Raw genomic sequence first — 14,432 nt, 5'->3', positions numbered from 1 at the left:
ACGGGAACAGGCGGTACAAAAAGCACTAAATTCCCTCCGATGGTGACAGCCGATGTTACTCCAACACATGTCCAGTGCGCTGTGTTTGTTCTCTATAAACCCAGTCAGATACAGATGAACTCCGGTTCCGCTCGTTCTTTTATCGACAAGTTCCCGGCGGAACTGCTGTGTGTACAGGCGCACGCAATATACTGGTGGCGGCCGCCGCGATACAACCGCGCAAAACAATTAAGGCGACTCGCTAGCTTATAACAGAATGAGGTAGTTGCTGGGAGCGATGCCTGTCTCGCCGCTCTCTTTCCGTGCCTGCCACCACCTTCCGCTGACGTCGCTGACCTCCAGAATCTCGTGTTTCGAGAAGGAGATCTCATTGGCATCGTCAGGGTTGGCCTCGTAGCTGTAGATGGCCTTGGCGCGGTACGGATACTCGGTCGGCTGGGCGATCTCGGTTTCCTTCTGGGGTGCGCCACCGATGGGGTTGCTTGGCGGCACAGGCGAGTTGCGAGCGGCATTGGCAGAGAAGCCAGCAACAGGCGAGGGGTTCTCGAAGCCATTGAGCTGGGCCGACGTGTACATCTGTGGTGGAGCGGTGGAGACCGAGGTCTCAGGGCGGCCGCCGTAGCCACCGTTCATGGTCTGACGGTTGGTGGTGGATTCCTTGGTCAGGGCAAATGAGTCAAGGTAGGCGCGGGGAGTTGCCGCGGGAGCAGAGCCGAAGTAGAAGATCCAGACGATCTAGATGCGTCATGTCAGTGGGAATGAAGACGGTAACGGAAGAGGTAGGGTGGAGACTCACGTTGACCATCGATAGCAGAATAAACCCAGCAGCCGCTGCCTCACGAGCCGCGCTACTCGAGTACACCAGAGCATTGACCGAGGAGGAGGTGAGTAGCAGACCGGCAGCGAGATATCCCACCAGCGCAATATGGTAGTTCTGGGCCGCATCGGCAGCAACGACGCAGATGACGCCAACAATGACAAAGAACATGTAGATGATGCTCCACCACGAGAAGGTCGGGAAGTCTTTCGTCTTGGCGGACTGGATCTGGCCAATTATGCAGCTGATGAAGCCAATAACCCAGGCCAGGGCGGCAATAGAGGTGGTGGCCAGAGCAAAGGGGTCACCGATGATGTTGCCCATGCTCATGCCTCTACGGCCGCCGTAGGATGCCCTTGAGTGTTCCATTTTCCGCAGTGATGGCGAGTGAAGGGAGCCGTACGAGGGCATAGAGGACGGACGGGACGGAGAGGTTCAGGGAGGCGACGATAAAGGTTTGTTTGCGGCGCCGAAAATGTGGCGGCGGACACTAGATGGTGCAGCCGGAAAGCTTGGAGCAGCGGTATGGGCTCCGAGTATCCGTGTGGCAGTGTGCAGGAATGCGGTAGGGTGCAGCTGATGCAGTGAAGGAAGACGCCGGGGCGGAATTGTAATTCAGTTCGAGATCCTCAATCAAGGGATCAAATGAGTGACTGGGGTTGGTTGTATGTAGGCAGTTTGATGAATCACAAGGTCTGGTGAGCGGGTGCTGTTTTGATGCCGAGTGAAGTGAGCACGACGGAGTCTCGTTCAGTTTCCGTTGGCGGTTGTGAGAAGGCGTTGGGCGGGGCCAGTCGAGATGCGTTTCACACACTAGATTCCAGCAGTGTCGCAGATGCGCTGATCCAATTATCCCCCAAAGACAGGACGGTGCGATCCAAAAAGCGGAAGAAGGAAGAATAGAAAAGAGTCGTAGGCTGGAGATGAAGGGCAAGATGCGATGGCGATTGGCGGCGGAGGTATAACCGGTGCAGTACGATAGTCACAGTAATCAGTCGGCGGGTCGTCGTCGTAAGCCGAACTTGCTTGGACTCAGTTTCCCGTGGCACAGTCCGACGTTGAACCAGATCGATGAGTTGGTCGAATACTCGTTGCGGGCGGCCGTGTGCGTCTTTGTTGCTGTTGGTAACGGGCAGGCTCGAAAAACACCAATTCCTCCGTCTGTCTGTCTCTCACAACAATGAAGCTGGGACCTGGGCAATTCCAATTCGCAGTTCCTGACGGCGCTTGATCCACAACTGACACCAGGTGCGTTGAGGCTGGACACAAGAAGAAAGAAGAGAAGCAGTGCGTGATGGCTGGCTGGCTGGCGAACGGTCGGCTGCGAAAACTCGACAGACTACTACAGGCTCGCAGACGTGTCGTCGTGATCGTCGTCCTCGTCGTCGCGGCTCCGGAGGGAGATTGCGGTGATGGGTCGCGGGTGGGCGAAGAGCATTAGGGGAGAACAGGAAAAAAGGTCAAGGCAGAGAGTGTCGAAGGGGGAGACCAAGGGACAAGGAGGGATGGGACTGGGGGAGAGGGTGGGTGGAGCGAGCAATTCTATGGGAAAGGCAGGAGACTTGCAGCCAGAGACGAGATTGGATTGGATGGGCGAATTGGGCAGATGGGGGTGGTGGCCCTTGGTGGCCTGTGGTGGCCTGGGTGGATGGCAGGGGGATGGGGATGGGACAACTGGCTCCGCCCCGCCTGTCCAGGGTCAAAGGGTCGCTGGCCGTCCAATGGCCTGCCTGGCTCCTCACTGGCCCTGCCTGGCCTCTGGCTGGAAGACCCCTGCTGGGCGACCGATTTCCCAGCGTCCCACGCTGTGGACTGGCGGGCTGCTACCTAGGTAAGGCCTTCCGGGAGCCAGAGCCTGGACAGGGAACGACAGGGCAGCGTGAGAAGTGAATTAACTGGAGATGGGGCGCAGCGGCGCAGACAACCCTCCATGACTGGCCCGATCCGGCCATTCAATTTGCTCCTTGGTCCAGCGGCAACGTTGGCAGCCAGTCTCTATTGTGTGCTCTCATGGTGCCGACACCCTCTCAACCAGTGCAGCATGATCAGTTATGTGGTTGGGGATAGGCATCATGGCAGATACCCGCCGGGAGAAAGACGGGATCCGCACCGCAGGTCTTCCAGGTCTGCGTTGAACTGCCCTGATCATTAGGTTTAGGTAGACAGGGGCGTTGCCGTCACCTATACCGTACCGTACCTACAAACGCACATCAAGTACCTGTCCAGCCTGTATATGCACTGACGGGAGCGGATCGCTATGTACGCTCGACACTCTCTCGAGTCGGTCGACCAAGGCATTGATTGTAATACGACCGAAATAAGTGCGTTTATCTACCTGATTGGAATTCTTTTGTCGTGTCTTCTCCCTGGATACTGTGAGAAGAGCTCCCAGTACGGCTTGTCAGCTACAAGGACCTACCTAGGTAGCACATGGGCGTTGGGTTACTACCTGCTTCAAGGTAGCTGTCTACCTTGCTCTGGCCAACTTTGGATCTTGTCGCACGCTTGCGATCAGCACTTGTCACTTCCAGAGGTCCTCGTCCATTCGAATTACAAGCTACACCAGCTTCTCGCCAGACAACAGAGCGAACCAGTGGGCATTTGGGTAACAGGTGCGTCACCTGTAACGCCGGCTACTGGTCTGCAGCCCCCCCAAATGTCTGGCGCTGGCGTTTGAGATTCGCCCAGGATACAGTCGACCAACGCCGAAAAGAGCAAGACGGCGTCGTCCTTTGGGCCCTTTCATTGGCCTGGCTTGGCCGCATCGGGTCTTTCGACACCACGACGCTTTCCAGCCGTCAGCTCGTTCGCCGTTGATCTCAGCTGGTTCTTCTGTGTAATGGCACCCGCCATTGCCACGAGATGCTGCCACACAAAACGCCGCTCTGGCAGGGGAATGCGGGCTGCACGTTTCACACAAACCTCCAGACAGAGGACTCGGGAGCAGCGCACGCGCTGGCGCAGACTTTCTCTCAAAAAGATGCCCCAGCCCCCGCTGTCCAGTCTGCCAGTGCATCTCATCCAATCTTTTCCGACCTTGCCGCACGCAGAGAGCCTCACACGGACCCCTTCTTCTGGTGCCAAGTCTGCTGCACGCGGGCGGCCGCTGCCCAACTGTCCAAACGAACGTCAGTGTTTCAAGAGCCCCGAGAGCATTCTGGTCAGTCACCACGAAGGAAGTGGATGACTCTGAGTCGATTGTAGATCTGAGCAGCCAATCGCTAGTGCTTCGATGCAATGTTTGAAGTCAGGGGGACCGTTCAAAGAAACATCTCCAGTCGCCTGGCTCGTAACTCCACGTTCCTTCCCTGTCTCAGGACAGAGCGCGATCTCGTATGACGGAGGACAAGCAACATGAAACATTGCTTTCACGCCCCATGGTCAAGTCGGCCTTGTTATTGCTATGATCTCACTCGGAGCCATCGTTCATCCAGCTAGCATTCTCAAGCCGTTCAGCGACTGAGACCTTGATTGAGACCTTGACCCAATCACCATTTCTCCGCAGCTGATCTGGGAAAGCAACATGCACCTGCTTCCAGCCTCATGTCCCCCATGCTGCCGGAAGACGTGAACAACACGCAACAGGGGGTTCTCCCTGCACCAGCGACAGCTTCGTGCATCAGGGGCGACAGGGCTGCCAAGACAGGTCGGAGCTCTTTTCAACCGACCGGGTAGGTCGGAAGTTGGCTGGATTACGCTGCCCTTTTACCCCGCGAACGCCGAAATTAACTGACCTTCTTTGCTGGATGACTTGTTAGCCATGGAACGTGATATCAGCACAGATTGCTTGTTGAGCTCGCGGCCGTACTGGTTGCAAGCAATTGTGAGTGCTCATGCGCAGTCGCGAACAGGCCAACTAAAGCCCAGGCTTGCGAGCGATACATAGTACAACGTTGACGAAGCCGGCGGATAGCAGATCTCCACAGCCCAGAAGGTGTCGAGAACGGAAGATCGACTATCACGGATCAGGTTTGATGCCGCCAATCTTGGCATCTGGACTTTTCGATCACCGCATGGGTTGTTTCGGCACCAGAAATCGCCTGCCGATACTGATCCTGGATCCATATGTGATCCGCCATCCGAGACCGCAACTGATTCAGAGTCCAGATTCTTGCACACACACACCAGGGCTGTATGATCAGTACTGCTGCTCAATGCGAGCCAAGACTGATGAAAATTCCAGCTCAGATCATGAGATCGAACATGGTCATCCTTCTGCCACGAGACAGCTCCCAAGAATAGGAAATCTCCACTGCCTAGCCAGTCGGGTAGCGCCATTCTCCACCTCCCACCCCTGAACCAATTTAATCAATGGCGCCTGCGACCAAAATGGGATGCATTAGTTCGTCGGACCGTTTAATTCTAGCTCAGCTCCTCAGCAGCGTCAGACGTCGACTGGCCGGCGATCATAGCGCCACACTGTGGCTGTGCAGAACGGGTTCCCAGTGCAAGTGCCACCAGCCATGACTATCCAAGACGGCAAGCAACGGTCAAGGTAATGATTACCAGAACGACAGTCGGCCAACTCGTCCACATGTGGATCCCAAACCGTATTCAATGCAACTTGAATTATATAGGACACAATCAAATAAGCGGGAGGACCGTCTGCGCTGCACTAGACGTTCTCTGGGTACCTGTTGGGCCCATGTGCTCATTCGACGTCAGGACACTCGCTCTCACATCGTCGTTCGCATCTACCTGACTTGTGTGGCTTGACACGCCGTCGTGAATGACCACGGGTCTCTCGGCTACCCGGGGCCATCTTGCACGTTTCATCAACAGCTTGTGGTTTTGGAGAGCTCAATATGTGCATTAATAAAGGGCAAATAAGCATGTCGGCATAAAAGCCTGGCGCATTGGCCTTCACGAGTTGGACAGAGGATCAAATGATCGACCAATCGCGGTTCTCTCCTGGTCCAGCTCCCATGTTGTACGTTAGAGACCTCACTGCCCTGGGTCATGCGAAAACAAGAGCCAGCTGCTCCTGCCGAACAGCAGGCGGCTGTCAAACGCATCCTTCGCGCTCGTAAACCCATGCCCGCAATTTGTTAGGTTGCACTGTCAGTTCGATGAACCCTAGTTCCGCTAGTTCCCCTGGAGAACAAAGTACGCAAAATGTAAGCGTCCCCGCCAACCCGCGGGTCGGTAGCTTGCTGCACCATGTAGAGGGAGGAGTGCTATAATGAGCCCCATCCAGGCGGGTTGGCCCTGTCGGCATGTTAAAGCACCCCATCTCGCTTGTCTTCGGCAGTTACATTCTTGGATACTACCTCGTAAATTATACTAATTGGCAGATGCGCCAGCCCCGTTGACGGAGCGCCAGATATTTTGTGCTCATAGTTGTCCGTAGTATGTCACAGTGACATAACGAGCATCATGCACATTGCATTCCGCTGGATCAACTGCCCGCCCCGGCGCAATAATCTATAGAGCATAACTTGCGGGCGGCGTTAAGTTACCAGGTCATCACTATCCAGCACATCAGCTCCTACCCACCTCGCAATTTGTAGATAGACAGGCTGCCCAGACGAGGCGAGCACCAAAAATGAAAATAGCCAAACTTCGAGAGCGCTCGTCAGGGACCTGCCCCCTCAAGCTCTCCGAGTCCCAGATCCCGAGTCGTCCATCCAATTTATCCGTAACAGGCACATGGGCCTCTCGCGCTCGCGACCCGCGATTCTCTGGCCCCCTCCCCAATGCGGCTGAACAAAAGTCTGGCGGGCGGGCGAGCATCATGCACGGACGGGATCGCGCACCACGGGTCGTCGTGAGGGGAGTGTGGGACAGCTCATCAAGTGCCGTTCGAACGCATGTTTGAAACGCGGGAGGAAACGACAGAGAGAGGGTGCGGGCTCCTGACCCGGGGGCACTGGGCAGGGCTGTGCCAAGACTCTGTAACGAGGGTTTGACATTGGGTTCGGTACGTATTGCCTACGAGAGCGTGGTGGACTTGCTGTTGGGGGTCGTCTTTCGACATCGCAGATGCCACCAGGCCCATCAACTCTTGGGTGTTGTTTCAGGATGGTGGTTAGTGAAGAGGACAACAGAAACATTGTTTCCTATTGCATGTGGGCTCAAGTGGGCCCGGTTGGCCCTGGCACGTTGCACTACATGTGATTTGGATCAGCCTTATGCTGTCAGTGACTAAGATTACTACCATCTTCTGGGAGCCGCAAGGCCATGACAGGGACCAGCGGACCAATATCTCCTACAACCTCATTGCAATGTCATCGTTCCCACCAGCGTGGCTAGCCGAGTGCAACCTGGCCATCCGTGGCCAGCTCCGAGCATTGGGCACATAAAATGTTGTTGCTCCTGGTTGGCCCAGAAAGCAAACTGTTGAATGGAGAGATTCAGAAGTCACCAGCCAACGATGAGCTCCAAGGTTGTTTTCTTGGGTCTAGCGGTTGCCAATCGTGAAAACATGCTTGACATCCTTCTCGTGCTAGAAGAGCCAAGCGAGGCGTGAAGAGTGCCCAGCACATTTGCTCTTTGGGTCAAGGAGCAAGAGTCAACGGCGGGATTCGTTTCCTTCACATGCGAATTCAAAAGCCAATAATGGTAGCACCCTGGCAAATCCACTGGTAGCAGCTAGATGGCGAGCTTTCAACCGTGGGGGATGAAGTGTCCGTCCATCATGCTGAGGGGGCCCACGCGTCAGCCATCCGGTGGCAGGTAATCGATGTCGAAACGGGGGATATTGCAAGCCTTGGCTAATACGCGGGGGCAACTATGCTGTCGTAGAACTGATGTTGTTGTAGCCGCGATGCTCGTAGCGTGTAAACTGGGGACGATGCCTCCAAAGCTCCGGTAGACGCTCATACGTCCTGTCTAGCTTTCTCGACCCTCCGCACCTGCCTCTCGACACGTTCGACACGCCCCTCGACTCCGGCGACAAAGTCCCCGTAGCCCACAACGCTGCCCTCGTACCAGCGCCTCACGACGGCCTCACTCCGGGCCCTGAGCTCGGCGACTTCGGCCGCTTGGGCGAGCTGCGCAGCTTCGGCGGCCTTCATCCGCGGCAATAGAGCAGCGAGCGACGTGCTGAGGGCGGGGTCCGGGACGGGGGTGTCGTTGATGGACGTCAGCGATGAGGCTGTGGAGGGGTAGAGGGTCGAGGCGGCCAGGACCATCTGGGCAAGGGCCGAGGTATCTAGAGAGGAGGGGGACGTCTCCGAGGTAGAAGGGGCGTCGAAGAGTGTCGGGTTGGCATTATCTGCGCGCGAGAAAGTCAGTACCACGGCCACGAGACGGGATACAGCGCGAGGCCTGCGTACAGATCTTGAGCAGCTCGGCGTAGGTGCGCACGTGTTGAAGAAGCTGGGCAAAGCGGTGCTCCAGCTGCTGGAGGTTCGGGATGGCGGGGGCCTTGGCAGGGGGCGTCGTATGGCCGTAGAGCATGTGCTCTATCCGAAGCAGGCGGGACTCCAGGTAGGAGATGGTCTCCAGGGTGGTGTCGTCAAGGTGGCGGACGTCGGTCATGTTGTCGCGTATGTCGAAGCCGTCTGTAGCTGCGTATCTCGGTACTCCTTGGTGTGGCCCCCTGATGCAAAATAATCAACTCCCTATCCGCCCGTAGCGTCTCCTTTCGAAACCCGAAAAGAAGCTTTCAAGATGCTGCTGTTGTCTCGGTCGTGCGTGATGGCGTCAAGTGTTGCTGCTTCTCGTCAGGGGTATGCACGAGGCTGAGAAGTCAATTGGGCGTTCTTGTGCCGCGCCGTCGCTAACAGAAGCTCTCATCCCTCCCCTCCCCTGGCAGGCAGGGCCCCTGGGGTGAGCCTTTGCAGCGTCCATAGCTCAGTGTGGCAGGCGACGATTGGCCAGCCTGGCGGCGGCTAAGCGGCATGCTATGCAATTAGAATCCGGGGCTTGGCCACCTCTGGACGGGGCACCGGCACACAGGGTCCCACGGCACCCACAGGGGCCACAGGGCGGCGGATGGTGGAGTGGTGCAACAGTCAGCCAGTGACGACAGCTTGTGGGCAATGGGCGCCCTGCCCTGGCTTTGCGCAACGTAATTCAAATCAATCGACGACCGAACGCCCACGGCTTCCTGCTGCCAGCACGCCGCGTACTCTCGACCGACACGACATCTTTGCCCGGCGGCCTTGCTGGAAGCGACGACATTCGCAGACGAGCTCGTTGTGCGCCCGATACCGCGCGGAGAACGGCCGCCGAACAGGCACGAGGCCCACTCGACCAACGCAGCGAGAGCGTTCCTTTCCGCCTGTCTCACGAGCCCAACGACGATCGCCAGGGGACGCCGCGAGACGAGACAAACAAAAACAAGGACAAGGAGACGGCGGTAACACAGCAGCAAGACTTCAATCCAGTGCCCTGTGCCACGCGACCCGGCGCTGCGCCTGGAGTCCCGACCACTGCACCGCACCGCATCGCCGTCCGCACGAGAGCCAGAGCGAGGGTAGGCAGCCACGCGCGACTGCAACGTCCTCGCCCGGAAGGCTATGCCCAATTACTCGACCATCTCTGATGGCCGCTCCGCCGACGCATCGTCCGTGAGCTCCTCCAGCATGGCCAGGCACAGAAGAGCCCGGGGCCCTCACCAGCGCAATGGCGCCCACGGCGGCCAGGCCAGCATGGTGAGCAGCATCATCAACCTGCTGAACACAAGTACGTCGTGACCGTGGAACACGAACAACCAGAAGACGGAGGAACACGTGCTAACCTCGCCTCCCCCCCTTTCTAGTCGTCGGCGCCGGCACTCTGGCTATGCCCGCCGCCCTCTCACATTTCGGTATCGTCCTCGGCGTCATTGTCGTTGTCTGGTCGGCCTTCACCTCCGCCTTCGGCCTTTACCTCCAATCGCGATGCGCACGCTACCTGGATCGCGGCTCCTCGTCTTTCTTCGCCCTCTCCCAGCTGACCTACCCAAACGCTGCCGTCATCTTTGACGCTGCCATTGCCATCAAGTGCTTCGGCGTCGGCGTCTCTTACATGATCATCATTGGTGACCTGATGCCCGGTGTGGCAGTCGGCTTCGACAGCCGCGCTCAGCACGTGGCCTTCTTGATGGACCGCAACTTTTGGATCACCGCATTCATGCTGATTATTATTCCGTTGTGCTTTTTGAAGAGACTCGACAGCTTGAAATACACGAGTCTGGTTGCTCTGGTGTCCATTGGCTACTTGATCATCTTGGTTGTCTATCACTTTGCTGCCGACAAGGTCCCCGACCGGGCACCGGTGCGCATTATTACCTGGGACGGCCCGGTATCTGCTCTGAGCAACCTACCAGTGGTAGTCTTTGCCTATACATGCCATCAGAACATGTTCTCTATTTTGAACGAGATCAAGGACAGCTCGCCAAAGAGGTAAGCACAAGTTTTTGAAGCGGCATTTAACCGATCACATGCGTTATACTGACTTTTACATAGCATCCTGGGCGTGATTGGCTCGAGCATAGGCTCCGCCGCCAGCATCTACGTCCTGGTTGCCATCACTGGATACTTGACGTTTGGTGATGCCATCAAGGGCAACATCGTTTCCATGTGTATGTTACCCCTTAAGCCTCCCACTTATTTGCAGACAACACAAACTGACGAGTGCAGATCCCCCTTCCATTGCTTCCACTATTGCAAAGGCCGCGATTGTCATCCTGGTTCTGTTTTCTATCCCGCTTCAGGTCCATCCCTGCCGCGCTTCTATAGATGCCGTCTTGAAATGGCGCCCAAACGCCGTTTCCCGTGCTCAACAGAATCGCTCCAACTCCCCTGGTGGACGCCCACTTCTTCCATCTGTGCAAGCTAGATCTGATCATGGCTCTACCGCACCCATGTCAGATCTGAGATTTGCTCTGCTATCAACTGTCATTCTGGTGCTCAGCTATGTCGTCGCTCTCACCGTCACCAGCTTGGAGCGAGTTCTGGCTTATGTAGGGAGCACGGGCAGTACTAGCATCAGCTTCATCCTCCCTGGTCTGTTCTACTACAAGATCTCGGATCCTGATTCTGTCCACCACCAGCGTCTTGCCAAGGGCGATGACGATGCCGATGCAAACTCTCCCACGGCCTCGGAAGATGAGGATGAAGAGGAGGCGGGCGAGCACGTCTTGGCTGCCAGTGTCGGCAGCGTGAGAAGCGCTGCCAGTGGGAGGAGCGCGAGGAACAGCAACAGAGGCGCCTGGCGATGGCGGCGCAGGTGGAGGTGGGACTTGGAGCACATCAACCCGGCGTACCTCAGAAGGGCGTCGTTGGGACTGGCGGTTTACGGTTTCTGCGTGATGGGTATGTGTCTGGTGCTGAACATGTTTGTCAGCGTGTCGCATTGAGGGGAAACAAAAAAAAATGACGGGGTGATTAGACATGAGAGGGTTGATCCCGCTATTTTTCTTGAGCATTTAACCGGAGTTCGATAGCATTGAAAGTGAATCTGGGCGGCTCGGCCAGGTCTGGATTGCATCTTGTACGGCTACTTTAAGCATTTCTTATACGCATTTTCAGAACCCTACGATTTCCTATGATCACGATTGCTTGATGCACAGAGCTGATTTTGCAATGTCCTTTCACCGCCTGCCCCTGATGTGCGAAAAATGTGTATGTTTGGCTATGTAGCTCAAAATCTAGAGATTGATAATGTTATATTGACTATCGCATGCAATCTGATTTATCGCCAATGCGAAGGCCATCATGCTCCAAAGACGAGAACTATCTAGAAACGGGATAAAGACGGCACATCAACGGCTTTTTCATCCAAAGTCCGTACGTCTTCTGCTCTATCCAATTACGGCTTCCATCACAAAGCTCAAAGTCAAAGTCGAATATCACCGTAGCGAAGATCAACCTCATCTCATGCACAGCCATATTCTGGCCTATGCAGTTTCGCGGGCCCCACGAAAAGGGTTGATGGGCATCGGTCACGTCGCCAGCGTAAGTAGGATCCCCTAACCACCGTTCCGGGATAAACTGGTCCGCGTTCTTGAAATTCGCTTCTGAGTGATATGTCGACCAATGGTGGCATGACACGCGGGTCTCGGCAGGTAGCCATACGCCTAGGACAGCCTGGCCTCCCGGGGGAACCACACGCGGGTTGCCTATTGGCACAGGCGGGTAAACGCGGAGCGCTTCTCTCAAACATGCATTCAAATACCTGAGACTTGCGGTAGCTTCGAAGTTGATATCTTGACTAGTTTTGAAGGTCCTGCGAACTTCCTTGCACAATAGTTCCATTTTATCCGGGTTGGTGAGGAGCAAGTAGGTCAAGCCACTGAGAAGGGTTGCTTCGAGAAGTGTTAGTATACCGCGAACTAGGTGAGAATCCGACTCCACTTACCCGTGGTTTCTGAGCCTGCTAGCATGAATATCTCGGCGTTTGAGTGCATCTCCGAGAGAGAGAGGCCCTTTCCCGAGTTATTAGCCTCCATAACCAAATTCCAGATGTCCGGCTGGTTTGAGCCCTGCCGTAAGCGTTGGTTGACTCGTTCTTCTGCGTGCTTGCAATGAGCAATCCTTTGGCGTGTGACCGACTTTGGCTGAAACCGAGTGAAAATGGCGTTAAATATCGGGTAGTAGGAGATCATCGCGAGGAATGGTAACGTCTGAAGAGATTCAAAGATGGAATTAACCCACGGACTGAACTGATTCTTTTCCAGTAAACCCAGCGGGTGCCCAAAGCAGAGATCTGCCATGGTATCAAATGTGGCAAAGTTGTATAACCTAGTCATCTCCACATGGTGGGCGCTGAGTTTATGAAGCTTCGAAACCAAGATATCCACACTGGCGTGTCTGTAGTAAGCAGATTTTCTTTTCAACTTCAGACGCGACGTACTAACGGTGGAACACTGGTTCCTGTTTCTTGAGGGCTCTTTCGGAGAATGCGGGAGAAAACAATCGACGCACTCGAGCATGATTATCGAAGCTGGCTGTCAGCATGCTTGGGACACCTGTGTGGACATTTCTGATGAATCATGGTCCCACTGCGGTAGGTGAAACAAGAACACATACCGTTGATAGGCGGCAAATAGAACTCCGGTGCTTTGTCCATATCTTTCTGACCTTTCATATGGCCATGAACCTCCTTCCAAGCGTCGGCGGAAGCACAGCTCACATCAGTTGGCCCAAACCGTAACATAGGTCCGTATTGCACGTGTAAGCGATGGATCCATTTCACATCGCTGCCCTTGAAACACTGAATCCAATACGGTATGCGGGAAATGGCGCACAACTTGGGTCCAGGCACCTTAGCAAGAGGGTGTAGACTGAGGAAGTAAATGGCGTTTATAAAAAGATAGGTACAGAACATGGACATGAACAAACCGGCTATGTCAAACAGAAAGACGCCATTGGGAAACAGCGATTGAAACAAGTTGAACTCCATAAGTGCGAATGGGAGACACCCAAGCTGAATCCCTTGATATGGATCACGCACGTTGAGTTTGAAAAGTACAGAAGGACATAAAGTGACGCATTACGAAGTCCGAGATCAAGCTCCAAAGCTCATGGTAACAGGGTAGATCTCGGCTATGTAGGATGATATGTCTTGATGCTGTCCCCACGAAACAGGGCTATCTTCACAAGAGGAATACAACATTTGGAGCATTCCCTGAAGAATTATTGGGCCTCGGCAGTTGGGGTTTCGCAAATTGGCGTCAGTTGAGGCCTCTGGAGCACGCGGTAGCCTCGTAGAACGGCCGCCATTGGAGATCCAGATTGTCACTATAATATTAGTGCTTTCTGCCGTCGCAGATCTCAGATCTCACGTAAAGTCAGCGCTAGACTAATCTCAGTTCCCATATCCGATCATATGGTGAGGGGCTTGCATACTGATTGACCGCCAAGTGCATCCAAAAAGGCATGTTCTTGTAAGATGCCTAGGCCCTAGGTGGCTTGTTGCAGTCTAACAACGAAGCAACCCTTGGCGACCAGCATTGGTTCAAAACAAATTAGCTACTGGCTAGACACAGTACATCAGTGCCTTACACGTCGGCCGTACGTTAAGTTCTAGTCTTGCATGCAGCATCAGCCTGTATTTCTCGCTGCCTTTCTCAAGTTTTACAACCAAATGACGCACGAAACTTTAGCAACGTCTCTAACAAGCTGCACGTTAATGCCGTCTTATATCAGCCTTCAATCACGGCAGACAGGAGACGGCTCTGGTCCTGTGTTTAGACCGCGCCCGTCAACGTCTCAAGGGATATCAAGTGCTTTCTAAGATTACCTGGATAACGTTAACTCGTGACGCAGGGGACTATACGGACAGGCGAAGTCTCCGTCAAAGCAACAGTCTTGCTTCAGGATTGAAAATCTTGGTATCACAAGCTTGGTTGGAGTGATAGTACTACAACTAGAAACTCAATCATCAACGAGAACCCAGTGTGATGTCGATAAATTCTTGCATATTCGACGGTGGCACTCCCCATTTCGTGGGCATAGAATTGGAACAGCTATAAGCTGTGGAGTGAAACATCTCAACCTATGGAGGTGCTTGATGTAGTCCCCTTACATCCATCTGGGCAGGTACCGACCCGATAGCTTTCTCTTAGGATCTCCTAGTGTCTCCATAATGGTTCGACTGCACCTGTACAATACAGCGAAGGCTTATCGCTAGACTTGAGAGCCTAGAAGAATCCTTTGCCGCAGGCTGAGGATGCCATGGATCC

General features: G+C 54.9%; 4 protein-coding genes across 4 annotated transcripts; 1 reads left to right on the top strand and 3 right to left on the bottom strand.

Annotated features, from left to right (window-relative positions):
• Positions 1-246: 246 nt before the first annotated feature.
• Positions 247-1,186, bottom strand: JN550_013055 (uncharacterized protein; the record flags this gene model as incomplete). The annotated part of the gene is made up of 2 exons (XM_049311600.1): positions 247-735; positions 797-1,186. The coding sequence occupies 2 exons, from the start codon at positions 1,184-1,186 to the stop codon at positions 247-249; spliced, it is 879 nt and encodes a 292-aa protein (XP_049164982.1).
• A 6,449-nt stretch (positions 1,187-7,635) lies between these two features.
• On the bottom strand, positions 7,636-8,299 carry JN550_013054 (uncharacterized protein; the record flags this gene model as incomplete). The annotated part of the gene is made up of 2 exons (XM_049311599.1): positions 7,636-8,033; positions 8,095-8,299. 2 exons carry the CDS (start codon positions 8,297-8,299, stop codon positions 7,636-7,638), a joined length of 603 nt encoding a protein of 200 aa, XP_049164981.1.
• Positions 8,300-9,282: 983 nt separating this feature from the next.
• JN550_013053 (uncharacterized protein) lies at positions 9,283-11,105 on the top strand (the record flags this gene model as incomplete). The annotated part of the gene is made up of 4 exons (XM_049311598.1): positions 9,283-9,448; positions 9,525-10,149; positions 10,213-10,328; positions 10,387-11,105. 4 exons carry the CDS (start codon positions 9,283-9,285, stop codon positions 11,103-11,105), a joined length of 1,626 nt encoding a protein of 541 aa, XP_049164980.1.
• Positions 11,106-11,481: 376 nt separating this feature from the next.
• On the bottom strand, positions 11,482-13,150 carry JN550_013052 (uncharacterized protein; the record flags this gene model as incomplete). The annotated part of the gene is made up of 4 exons (XM_049311597.1): positions 11,482-12,053; positions 12,107-12,549; positions 12,602-12,716; positions 12,778-13,150. 4 exons carry the CDS (start codon positions 13,148-13,150, stop codon positions 11,482-11,484), a joined length of 1,503 nt encoding a protein of 500 aa, XP_049164979.1.
• Positions 13,151-14,432: the final 1,282 nt, after the last annotated feature.

The sequence above is a fragment of the Neoarthrinium moseri genome, assembly GCF_022829205.1.
Source record: "Neoarthrinium moseri strain CBS 164.80 chromosome Unknown scaffold102_Wmoseri_CBS_16480, whole genome shotgun sequence".
In the NCBI taxonomy this organism is placed as follows: Eukaryota; Fungi; Ascomycota; class Sordariomycetes; order Amphisphaeriales; family Apiosporaceae; genus Neoarthrinium; species Neoarthrinium moseri.
The sequence above is the reverse complement of the archived record's forward strand: the minus strand, read 5'-3'. Positions and strand labels throughout refer to the sequence as shown.